At 39.0% G+C, this 12,560-nt stretch overlaps 1 protein-coding gene across 1 annotated transcript in view; it reads right to left on the bottom strand.

The window, feature by feature from the left end:
- LOC113815676 (probable E3 ubiquitin-protein ligase HERC1) overlaps positions 1 to 12,560 on the bottom strand; it is a 56,741-nt gene that overhangs the window by 40,467 nt on the left and 3,714 nt on the right. Inside the window, exons 3-13 of the mRNA XM_070116705.1 lie at positions 12,314 to 12,453; positions 11,575 to 11,692; positions 10,149 to 10,299; positions 9,746 to 9,922; positions 9,146 to 9,272; positions 8,233 to 8,393; positions 7,912 to 8,081; positions 7,198 to 7,423; positions 6,644 to 6,820; positions 5,848 to 5,982; positions 4,838 to 4,974 (exon numbers count right to left, since the gene is read on the bottom strand). Coding sequence (XP_069972806.1) covers positions 4,838 to 4,974; positions 5,848 to 5,982; positions 6,644 to 6,820; positions 7,198 to 7,423; positions 7,912 to 8,081; positions 8,233 to 8,393; positions 9,146 to 9,272; positions 9,746 to 9,922; positions 10,149 to 10,299; positions 11,575 to 11,692; positions 12,314 to 12,453 — 1,719 coding nt within the window. The remainder of the gene's footprint in view (positions 1 to 4,837; positions 4,975 to 5,847; positions 5,983 to 6,643; positions 6,821 to 7,197; positions 7,424 to 7,911; positions 8,082 to 8,232; positions 8,394 to 9,145; positions 9,273 to 9,745; positions 9,923 to 10,148; positions 10,300 to 11,574; positions 11,693 to 12,313; positions 12,454 to 12,560) is intronic.

Below are 12,560 nucleotides of genomic sequence, written 5' to 3'. Positions count from 1 at the left end.
TCATAGTATATTTGCTCTGCCCAAAGTACAAAAAAAAATCAGTTTCCAGCAAAAGATTCTCTAGCTTCAATTTTTTTCTTGTTTGTTATTTCAACTTGAAAAAAAAAGTACTTAGTCCCTAAGGAGTCAGTTATTAGTCCTACCTATCTCCTGTTTCTTCTTTTCCTTTATATTTGGAAACGTTCTTCTTTAACTTTTATTGCGATTAGTACCTTCATGATGTAATAATAATATAAATAATAATAACAGTATCAATTTTAACAGCATCAGAAAAAATCAAGGAATTGGGAAATCAGGTGAAGTCACATTGGGCTACTGACTGACTCCATGGTGGTCAAGCACTTGTAGAGTCATCTGTATGTGTGACTAAATTCACAGTGAACAGTATATATACCAGCATACAAGGGCTTAACAGACACTCCTTTAAATCCCTTCGTAAATATATAATCCTCCATTCATTTTTTCCATGAATGTTTCACTACTTGTCATTTTTAAGTTCCTATCAAATCTATTACATATGCTTAAATATCAAACTAATAAAAATACACCTAGAGTTTAGTTTTATGACTGTTACTGTACATATAACTTCATACTTTGAGTAGAAATCCATTAGTTATTGTCAGTACGTCAAAAAATCTACTATACACCTTTGCTTAAAATTCACATAAAAAATAACTGAAAGATGTACGCAAAGATGGAATTTTCTCACTACATACTGGTCTTTAGCCTCACATTCACTTCTATCAAATGCCTTTTAAATTAACCATGTTATGTAATCCACACATATTGTTTACCCAACACATATATTTATGTAAAAATCTTAAATCTCCAATTTTGTTCATATATGCTTATGTGTTATTATATATGTTAGTGAGTCATTCATTCATGCATTTCAATTCTAACCAAACAGTAGTCCAATTCAGACCAGCAAATTACTACACTAAGGCCATAAAATACCCTTGATTACTCCATAAAATGGTACTGAGGTTATGTCACTTTACAGTAAAAAAAAAAAAAAGAAAAAAAAAAAAAAAACTATTACCATGCTTAATAAACTCATCAGTGATAAAAAGCTTATCATCTTTACTCTAGCAAGCAGTAGAGTAAATATGGTGTTAAATAATTACAAAACCCTCATTAGTGGGGAAAAAAGAAACTAATAAATCAATAAATCTACTCCATCAACTTAAAAAGCTAGTCAGTTCTATAAACACTACCAAGAAAAGTACCCTCATTAAATATTCCAAAAAACGCCACAGAGGAAAACCAAGTACATAGAGGTGTGTTAAACCGAGAAAGGAAAATGGGAGAAAGCTTGCCAACAGTAGTTACTGACAAGCGGTGGGTGGTTGGAGGAGAGGAGTGAAAGGTGGGAATTCTGGATGCGAAGCTAATGTCCCTGCCTTCCATACTGCTGATGTTTGTCTCCAAGCTGAGAGGCCTATCTCCAGCCTCTGACAAATACTGCTGCTTATAGTTACCAATCACACATTAGAGTGCTATATCAGTCAATTTATCCATCACTCAACCAATTCATTAGGCAATCAATATATGTATAAAGAGAGCTAGATAGATAAGCATAAGGCTATTTCTTTGTTATGTAAACATATAATGCTTATTTTAGTTTCAATTTTGTATGAAAATGAACAATAAACACAACTTCCAGGTAACATTTATCAGGTTCATATATAATCATCCATATTCAAAAGGGCTGAAAGTTTCTGAAAAGAGATGAAGTAAATACATTTCACAACCAAGTTTCATCCAAACCCAACAGGTTGCTTCTCGTAACATTATTCACTTGGTGTGCTCAAATATCAGCAAAAACAATCTATAAAGCAGAGATATAATCAAAGAAATGTGCTCTAGCACCCAAGTCAAAAGTACAGTCACAGACAAAATTCTTGTAAAGCTCTTTTCAAATTGTCTCAACAGTCAAATATGATGCCTGTTGGTTTGGGTTTCAAAGCTTATTTCATGGTATGACTTTTGTCCTAGACTGTACATACACACTACAATAATGACTGCTGTACAGCTTCGGTGACAAAATCTGTACGCACCTTATAAAATCCCCACTGAAAACAAGAAGAAAGAAAAACAGCATGACACCTTTCTTCCTTTGAACAGTAACAGCTTATCATTTCTGCTCTTGCCCCCTTGGCTGGCAAATAAGCTTCCTCTGCCTTAAGTTCTGGTTTTCTTATTTTCAAAAGATTAGTCTTCTCAGCACAAGTATCCTACTGAAAAGTCATGCTCTATAAATAAAATGATAACAAGTGTTTACAGTATTTCTCTCAAAGGAAAAAAATAGAGTTGATCATTGTGACAGACGTAGAAAAGATATGAATGAGAATGGAAACATTTACAAAACTAAAGATATAAATTTTGGTGGTAAGTCTTCACCAGAATTACACATCATTCCAATGAAGATGTAAAATCAGAACTTTAAGAACATATAACACTCAAAATCATCAATTACACATCTTGTATTGTCAAGTCACTCATTCTCATTCACATTTTTTTGACACTACAGTTGCTGGTTATATATATGCAACCAATCAGCAGCCAATTCAATTATGAATTCATATGACACCCTCTTAAACAGCAAACTCTAATAATGAAATTGTGTTTAAATATAAAAGATTTTCTATAGTTAACACATTTGCTTTCTCACATCTTTCCACTATGGCTGCAACTTTGATAAACAATGTAGTGGAAGCATACCAAAAAAGAGCTACTTTACACATCCACTGGAACATTACAGCAGACTCATCAAGTAAGATATATGTATATGTTAAACACCAGGTACCTTTATACCCAATGCTACCAAGGATGGCACATTCATGCATGCCACACCCACTGTGGGTTTAGTTTATCAATTGAATTCATACATAGATAGCTCCACAAACAGGGGTGTACATTCAATTTTTTTTTTTTTTTGGAGGGGGTGTAAGAATATTATGGAGCAACTATAAAGAGACAGACATTTTTTGGACCAACTAATTACATAACAAATGTACATGAACAAAAGAGTCCATATTCAACTGAACAATTCTTTTTATCTTGAACTTAAACAATAACAACACACAGCATCCAACTTTTAATATTTCTGAAAATTGAGGAAAGGGGCAAACAAGTGAGACTGGTTGTACTAGTAATAGCTCACTGGTGACAAAGTACTTATGGAGCCATCTATGTGTTAAGACAATTAATGAGCTAAACTCAGGATCGGCATGACATGTACTTGCACATCATCCCCGACGGCGTCATGTTAAACACGTTTGGCAATTTCAACACTTCCACCCAATGTCATGATGGTATCTCTTTTCTCCAAGACTAGAACACCAAAATTGCCACTGATGCAGTCACATGGTGCCAAGAGATAAGTATAAATAAATAAATTGATAAATAAATAAACATGTTTTCCTGATCCGTAGTTACATGAAAGACCAATCTTTCTGCTATAAATTTAAATGATCACACTTAGCATAATGCCACTCTGAAATTCAAAATACCATCAGAGTTACAAAGCACTTACTCAGTTAGTAGCATGCTACTAGAAGAGCTTCATTTTTCTGTTTGTTTACTGCTGTTATCATGGCATATGTCTGTTATTACATTTACACACACAAACACAAAGCAGCTTCCCTTTAGCCTCTAAAAATCAACTATCACTGTTTTGTTTTTTGTTTTTTTTAAGGAAACATGCTTCAGCAATATAATAAATCTGGCAGACACAGGAAATTCTGCGCATTCCCTTTGATGCTAAACCAAAGCCATTAGTTTAGCTGCTGAACATAAGCCTGCGTGTCTTTCCAGTGGACCATAGGAAGCAATAGAAAAGCAATTATCAACAAAAAAAATAACAAGGAATAGTGTGCCATTAGCCTTTTCACCTCCTTACATTTTCACTCCTATTCCATAAGAATAACTTTGTGTTTTATCACATGAAATGTATGAAACAAAATAACCATATACTTAGCCTTGATAAAGCCACTACACTCTTATAATGCGGAGGTGAAAGAAAATACACTCTCCTTCAAATGCAAGAGGAATGACAGGTATTTTCCTGAGTGATATGAATGATCAATGAATATTCATTCAAAGATTATCTGTATTTTCAATGGTGCTGCCAACAACAACAAAATAAAACTGTGATTGCCATAAGCACAAATTTCTTGGGTCTTCTTGCCTAGCATCAATATAGCTAATACATTACAAGCACACTCATATATTCTTGAAGAGTCTGCAGCGGCCATGAAAATTAAACTGAAGACTAAAGGGTTAAGCAAAGAGCACAAATGGTAATGTCATAATGGATGCACAGCAACGGTTCCAACATTCGAATATGCATCATTTTAGTTCTACCACACTAACAATGCACACAACTGACCAGTCCCTTTTGGCTAAAAGCATAAGACTTGTAAATAGAAAACTATACAGTGTAATAAGTCTCTGTCATGTTTGTCATACGTCTTTCCTGATTTCCTGTTAACCATTTAAAAGCTGCTTCTACATAGCAGTAGGTTCGACACATTCCTAAAAGAATAAATCATTACTATGCACTTGCATATTGACACAGGACACTAAAATCTATCACACAAATTCTTATGATATGAATCTTGATATCTTTAAACTCATATTTTCATACAAGTTGCCTACTGCCAGGCACTAACCAACTCGACCATTAGATTACTTCTGTAATTACTCACCAGAAAATCTGCAACCTATTTATGCTTCTACACCTGCTTAAATACTCAAGAAAAATTATATCTTACAACAACAGTATCTACTGGCATTTAGAATTCAATATACTGCATGATGAGACATTACTAACCTGCCCATGAGCGGCAAGAGCAAACGATACTTGGGTTCCTGTCGTTAGTTTTCGGATGGTGAGGCCTTGCAAAGCTTCGATGACACGAGGACGGTAGACTTTCGCTGTATCACCATGGCCTAATTTACCATGGTCACCTGTACAAACAAGGATGGACTTTATTACCTGGCTGAATTAAATTTCATTATTAACCTCTTTCCTTCCTCTTTCTCTTTTCCTTTTTTCCCTCTTCTTCTCTGTCTCTTTCTTTTTTTTCTCACTTTATCATTATCTTTCTCTGTTTTTCTTTTCTTTTCTTGCACTCTATCTCCCTCTCTCTTTCCCTCTCCCTCCTTTCCCTTTCCCTTTCCCTTTCCCTTTCCCTTTCCCTTTCCCTTTCCCTTTCCCTTTCCCTTTCCCTTTCCCTTTCCCTTTCCCTTCTTCTCTATTCTTTTCCTCTCTCTCTCACCTTTCTTCCCTCTCCCTCTTTTCTCCTCCCTCTCCCTCTCTTCTCTTCCCTCTCCATCTCTTCTCTACCCTCTCCCTATCTTCTCTTCCCTCTCCCTATCTTCTCTTCCATCTCCCTTTCTTCTCTTCCCTCTCCTCTCTTCTCTTCCCTCTCCTCTCTTCCCTCTCCTCTCTTCTCTTCCCTCTCCTCTCTTCTCTTCCCTCTCCTCTCTTCTCTTCCCTCTCCTCTCTTCTCTTCCCTCTCCTCTCTTCTCTTCCCTCTCCTCTCTTCCCTCTCCTCTCCTCTCTTCCCTCTCCTCTCTTCTCCTCCCTCTCCTTCCTTCTCTTCCCTCTCCTCCCTTCTCTTCCCTCTCCTCCCTTCTCTTCCCTCTCCTCTCTTCCTCTCTTCCTCTCTTACCTCTCCTCCCTCTCCTTTTCCTTCACTCTTATGTTCCCCCTCTCCCTCTTTCTTGAAGTCACTAGCCATTGCCAAAATTCCTCCAAACACTTTTTTCTCCTTATCAAGCAAAATAGTTAAATACATACATATATAGAAAGGAACATATCGTATCACTGTAGCTTACCTGATCCGAATGACCACACTGTCCTACCATCGGCTGAGAGAGCAAGTGTGTGGGCACTGCCGCACACCACTTGACCCACACCAGATATATCCCTCACAAGCGTTGGCACATTTCGACTTGTGCTATCTCCGTGCCCTGCAAGTATGTGTAGCATTAAAAGAATTTGCCGATGTGTTACAACATAATAGCATACTCGCTAAAAATCAAGGAATAAAGTCAAAAGAGCTTTGCCAAAATTAAATAATCATACTATCTTGTGTGCTTCTTAGCGTCACAAGATATACATGTTTTGCCAGTAATACTAATGCAAAATGCAAAAAGAGTCACTGAGAGCCATGTTTTCATTATGGCCATCTTTCGTCGCCTGTTTGGCTGAGGGCAGTATTTATGGATCAACATGGAAAAAAAAAACTACAAATCTAAAGAAACGCATCCTTGAACAAAATTCATTGTGACTCATAAAGAAAAAAATACAAATGAGAGTTAATGATTTCACTATGCAAAATTTGTATAGTACATGATGCATTTTAACCCATTAATGCCGGTATATTTCGAAGCCGAAAATAAAAGATTCCGGGCGGCTACAAAATCGGTGCGCGGACTCTGCCCACGCGCCAGCCACGACCTACTGCTGCATCGGAGCACAAGCCCTAATCCAGCGTCACACTGGCGGGACGCCCGGCAATGTAAATTCTTTCGGTTGTCTCAAACTTACAATAGTGAAATATGTGGTGAAATAATTAATTCTTGTTCATACCTGTTCAACCATTGCTTGCTATAAAATGACCACACTTACCCAATCTCCCATAGTCGCCTTCACCCCACGTATACAGTTCTCCCTCCTGGGTCACACAGGCTGAATGACGGTATCCTGCAGATACCCACCGCACCACTTTAACACTGAGAGGCCCTGCTATGAGCCTTGGGTACTTCTGGGTCACGTTATTTCCATGACCTAGCTTCCCATAATCACCTACAAAAGAAAATACGGTAAAACCAATCTCACTTCTCTTCAACAATATCTTCAAACTGCATATCTTAACTTTGGAGAATTTTGAAGCAAACTGGATGCATTTGCAAAATACTATCAAAGTTATGAAATACTATCAATGGTAAAAGTATGAAATTGAAAAGATTTTGAAAATAGCAATTAATCAATAATCTTTTCTCTATTTCATTAATATTTGCTGTTTAAATCCACAAAAAATTAGACATTCAAATCTAATTCAAATTAGCCCTTTTAAAATTAAATGAAATCTTCCATTTTTATCAATTTTCTTTATGCATTTTTCTCTCAACACTCTCTAGTTCCACACCAGATTTATACACAATACTCCAGGGAAGGCTTACCGTCACCCCATGTGTAGACTTGGCCAGATGTGGACAGTGCCATGGTGTGGCCATCGCTGCCTTTGGAGGATGAGACTCTCCTCACCCTCGCATCCAGGTTCAGTCTCCGTGGTGAGGGCTGATTGTTGGAGTCACCAAGACCCAGCCTGCCGTAGCTTCCCTTCCCACAGGCACTCACTCCCCCGTCACTGTGTACCACGAATGTGCAATACTGTCCAGCTTCCACCTGAAAAAATTCATTTTCTTGATCAACTTTACAAAGCAGTTATTTTTCTACTATCTTCAGTATGCAGAAGACTTCACTTCACACTTTACTGAGTTACCAATACAGCCTCTGACTCTTTCATTTAAGTACATAGTTACCTCATTGACTACACACTTCTATGGGTCATAACAAAAGACTATTTTGGTTCCAGCTGAAATTTGGTGAATAAATAGTAGACAAAAAAACAACCAAATGAAAGATCTGTCAAATTCCTTCCTTGCTGTTTGAAATTTTTAAGTTTTACTATGGCAGAAGTTGGTTTCTGGCATTTTACACACCATAAGAGTTACAGATATACTGCCAGACAATAAATACATCACACTGATGATGAAAAAGAAGCAGGAAAAAAGCTCACCAGTAGTTAACAGACTGTTCTTAGCCACAACTAAGACAATAACAACTTTTGGGATGGCACACAAAGGACTTGATTTCATTTCTTCAACACAAACCTGCTGCACACTGCTGAATGCATGAGTCAGTTTTGGAGAAAGAATCTTATCCTGAGTTCCTTCTGCCAGCTGATGTGAGGAGTTGCTGCCCCACACATATACGTCGCAAGATTCATTTGTTTCATTCACTTCTTCGCACGAATCACCGATGCATGTACGAGCATATTCACCTGAAAAAGAATTTTGAATGTTCTTATATCTTCTTACACACAAAATGTTTTATTTTATGGAAAAATCATCATTATTACAACGAAAATAGCACCCAAAATACTCCAAATTCTTTTTACCCTCTACAAAATAAGACTACAGCAATAAACTTACAAGCCAACAATGTGAGTTTCTCCATCAGTATGAGAGAGGCTTGGTAGAGTGGTACTGTGTGGTCATCAAGTGCACCGGGTATTAGCCCACCTATGATGCACTCCCCACTCTGCGCCAGAGAATTCATTACCTCCTGCAGACAGCTGCTACTGATGCAAGTCCTGTCAGAGAAAAAAATTATGCTGTTAAGTCATAAACTCCCTGTGAATTTAACATCTACTGGAGAAATGCATTTCTTACATCAATCATTCAAAAAGTAAAAGCTGTATAACAATCTTACAATTTCACTGCTTTAGCAATAAATTTTGGCCTGTTAATACCATGAAGGCATAAGCCCAATACACTGTTATCTTAGTCATTTTAAATTTACATAGATGGCTCAAGAAGAGCTCAGGCACATAATAGCGAGGAGGAGGAGGAGAAGGAGGAGGAGGAGGAGGAGGAGGAGAAGAAGGAGGAGAAGGAGGAGGAGGAGGAGGAGAAGAAGGAGGAGGAGGAGAAGAAGAAGGAGGAGATGGAGGAGAAGGAGGAGGAGGAGAAGGAGGAGGAGAAGAAGGAGGAGGAGAAGGAGGAGGAGAAGGAGGAGAAGGAGGAGGAGGAGGAGGAGAAGGAGGAGGATGAGAAGGAGGAGGAGGAGGAGGAGGAGGAGGAGGAGGAGGAGGAGGAGGAGGAGGAGGAGGAGGAGGAGGAGGAGGAGGAGGAGGAGGAGGAGGAGGAGGAGGAGGAGGAGGAGGAGGAGAAGGAGAAGGAGAAGGAGAAGGAGAAGGAGAAGGAGAAGGAGAAGGAGAAGGAGAAGGAGAAGGAGAAGGAGAAGGAGAAGGAGAAGGAGAAGGAGAAGGAGAAGGAGAAGGAGAAGGAGAAGGAGGAGGAGGAGGAAGAGGAGGAGGTTAACAACCTGTACTGATCTGCTTACCCATCACTGGTGTCCTCTGCGGCAGTTGTGGCAGCACTGAGGGCCATGTGAACCCATTCCAGTAAGTAGCGCAACGACCCTCTCTGGAGACTTAATCCAAGTAGTAACTCTGCACTCAACTTTCGACCTTTAAAAGTATAAGATATTCTCTATGTAACGTAGTAATTTGTATGTAAAAAAAAATCAGTGTTCTCCTGTCATTTCAAATTCAAACAAAAGGTGAAATGTACTAAATATAACAGATAGAATATGAATTTACACCAGACACGCCTTTCTACAGCAATAACCCAAATAGTCACTGTTGACAATGGCATCCATACATCACTGAGTAATCCTTGTATAAGACAAATAAAAGACGAAAAAAAGGTTTCTTTGGCTAAATCACTGGTCATTGCAAAAGAACAACCCTCATTCTAGTGAAAAATTGTGCCTATCTATGCTGCGATTATCAATGAGCTTTTTAAAAATTATTGAAGATAATCTTTTTTGCAATCAAAAGACTTTCATTTCCCAGAATCTTTTTTTTATTCTCGGTCCCTATAAAGTGGAATGTTGGCGTATTTGCACACATTTCCCAACCGTGCTCATTGGTTATCTTACCAGTGGGATCTGCAGGTGATGATGGTTTTGCAGTTTCCGCAAGAAAGGTTGTCAGCTGTGACAGTGATGCTAGGCCAACGCGAGGCAACTTAGACTCAACTGCCAGAGAAAGAGGTGGAAGTGCCCGAACAACTGACACTGCTGTCCCTAATACTTCGGAACAAAGACTTCCACCAGCTTTTGAAGAATGAAAAAAAACAAAATATTACCTCTATATATCTATATATGAAAAGTATACTTCAAAAATACATCATATTAACCATATCAAACAAACAAACATTGCTTCTGGATTTTACCCAATAGAACATACAACTCAATCCAAATTTGCTGCTTAAGTATATCCACACAGGATTTCTATCTTAATTGCGCAAAAGTATCCAAGAATTAATAACATCATGCTTACAGTTATTCAGCCAGCCCTGTCTAAGTATCGTGAAGAGAAGCGACAACCCGGTGCGCACTCCAAGCTCGACCAGGGCCTCATTGGCGGAAAGAGAAGCACCGTTGCCCTGGAGGTCTGTCGTGGGTCCTCGTTCAGTGGTTCCTGTTAAGGCCTGGCAAAAAAGTGTTGACATAAATATGCGCCTACACACACATACATAGATATAGACATAAAAATGTAAATATAAATACAGGTATATGCATTCATCTATTCATTTATTTATCTATTTATTTATCTATCTATTTATCTATCTATCCATTTATTTATCTATTTATGTACACAGATGTGTGTGTGTGTGTGTGTGTGTGTGTGTGTGTGTGTGTGTGTGTGTGTGTGTGTGTGTGTGTGTGTGTGTGTGTGTGTGTGTGTGTGTGTGTGTGTATGTGTGTATGTGTGTATGTGTGTGTGTGTATGTGTGTGTGTGTGTGTGTGTGTGTGTGTGTGTGTGTGTGTGTGTGTGTGTGTGTGTGTGTGTGTCTGTGTGTGTGTGTGTGTGTGTGTGTGTGTGTGTGTGTGTGTGTGTGTGTTTGTGTGTGTATTTGTGTGTGTATTTGTGTGTGTATTTGTGTGTGTATTTGTGTGTGTATTTGTGTGTGTATTTGTGTGTGTATTTGTGTGTGTATTTGTGTGTGTATTTGTGTGTGTATTTGTGTGTGTATTTGTGTGTGTATTTGTGTGTGTATTTGTGTGTGTATTTGTGTGTGTTTGTTTGTGTGTGTTTGTTTGTGTGTGTGTGTGTGTGTGTGTGTGTGTGTGTGTGTGTGTGTGTGTGTGTGTGTGTGTGTGTGTGTGTGTGTGTGTGTGTGTGTGTGTATGTGTGTTTGTGTGTTTGTGTGTTTGTGTGTTTGTGTGTTTGTGTGTTTGTGTGTTGTGTGTTGTGTGTTGTGTGTTGTGTGTTGTGTGTTGTGTGTTGTGTGTTTGTGTTTGTGTTTGTGTTTGTGTGTCCGTGTGTCCGTGTGTCCGTGTGTCCGTGTGTCCATGTGTCCGTGTGTCCGTGAGTCCATGTGTACATGTGCCTGTGTGTGCGTGTGTTGTGTGTTGTGTGTTGTGTGTTGTGTGTTGTGTGTTGTGTGTTGTGTGTTGTGTGCGTGTGTGCATGCGTGCATGTGGGCACGTGTGTGCACGTGTGTGCATGTGTGTGTGTATATATATATTCATGTAGTGTGGAGTAAAACAGAATCATACAAGAGTAACATTTTCCTTTTTCCATCACAAGTTTGATGAAAAGCAAGCTAGAGATCCCTGGTACAAGAAAAATATTAATAAAAACATAACATGCAGAGCATCCCCAGCTTGACGTGTGGCTTGAGGTCTTCTCGCATTACAAGGGTTTAAAAAATAAAATCAGACATTCATCTTTAAAGCAAAAGGAAAAAAATAGTCTTACTCTCTCCCTCTCCCTCGAGCCTTGGTGGAAGCTTCGGGCCAGAGCATGGTAAATCCTCTGCAGCACGATCAGTCGCTTGTGGAGGAGGGCAGAGAAACGGGGCTGGGCTGCCGTAGAACTGGAGAAGGAAAACAAGTATATGTTTAAGGTATAAACTTTAATTTCAAGTATTTATCCCAGTCGTCATTTCCTTCTTACACTGCTACCAAAAAAAACTAAACTGAACATTCTATGACTTCAGACAGATCTTTAATCTTGCTTTCTTACAGGCTCTATTCCCAATTTAGGACAGAGAAAATGGTGTAAAAATACTTGCAATACTTTCATCGTGGCCATAAAGAAATTTTTCCTCATGACATAATTCCAAATAAAATCATAATTCTTTTTAAGGTAGGAGGAAGGAAGGAGGAAGGAGGAAGGAGGAAGGAGGAAGGAGGAAGGAGGAAGGAGGAAGGGAGGATGGGAGGAAGGAGGAAGGAGGAAGGAGGAAGGAGGGGAGGATGGGAGGAAGGAGGGGAGGATGGGAGGAAGGAGGGGAGGAAGGGAGGAAGGGAAGAAGAGAGGATACTAATTACTAATTACCCAGATAGTTTTTTTTTTCTAGATGAAAATTAAGAATATAGAAGTGCTGTGGCTACTATAAAAAGGGTTTTCAAAAGCAATGTATGCCTCTCACAGGCCAAAAAAAAAAAAGCCAACCTTTACAACATTTAGGAATCTCCTGAACCTCATCACGTACCGAGCCAAAGCAGCCTGCGATGCTAGGAGAGCATTGACGTGACTGAGCTGATCTGCAGACGAGGGAGGCTCCGGCTCATAGTCTGGGAGCTGTGGGCCTCCGCGCATGACGCATCCAGGCCCTGCCACCACCACCACCTCCTGCAGCAGGACCAATGAGGATGTAGTATTCAGTACTTATTCATTCTCATTTTTTATTACACATACAATCATGTATGGACATACATATATACATGCATGTATACAAA

This window comes from Penaeus vannamei, chromosome 39 (genome assembly GCF_042767895.1).
Source record: "Penaeus vannamei isolate JL-2024 chromosome 39, ASM4276789v1, whole genome shotgun sequence".
Taxonomy (NCBI): domain Eukaryota; kingdom Metazoa; phylum Arthropoda; class Malacostraca; order Decapoda; family Penaeidae; genus Penaeus; species Penaeus vannamei.
Note: the sequence above shows the minus strand (reverse complement) of the source record. Positions and strands in the feature narration are given on the sequence as shown.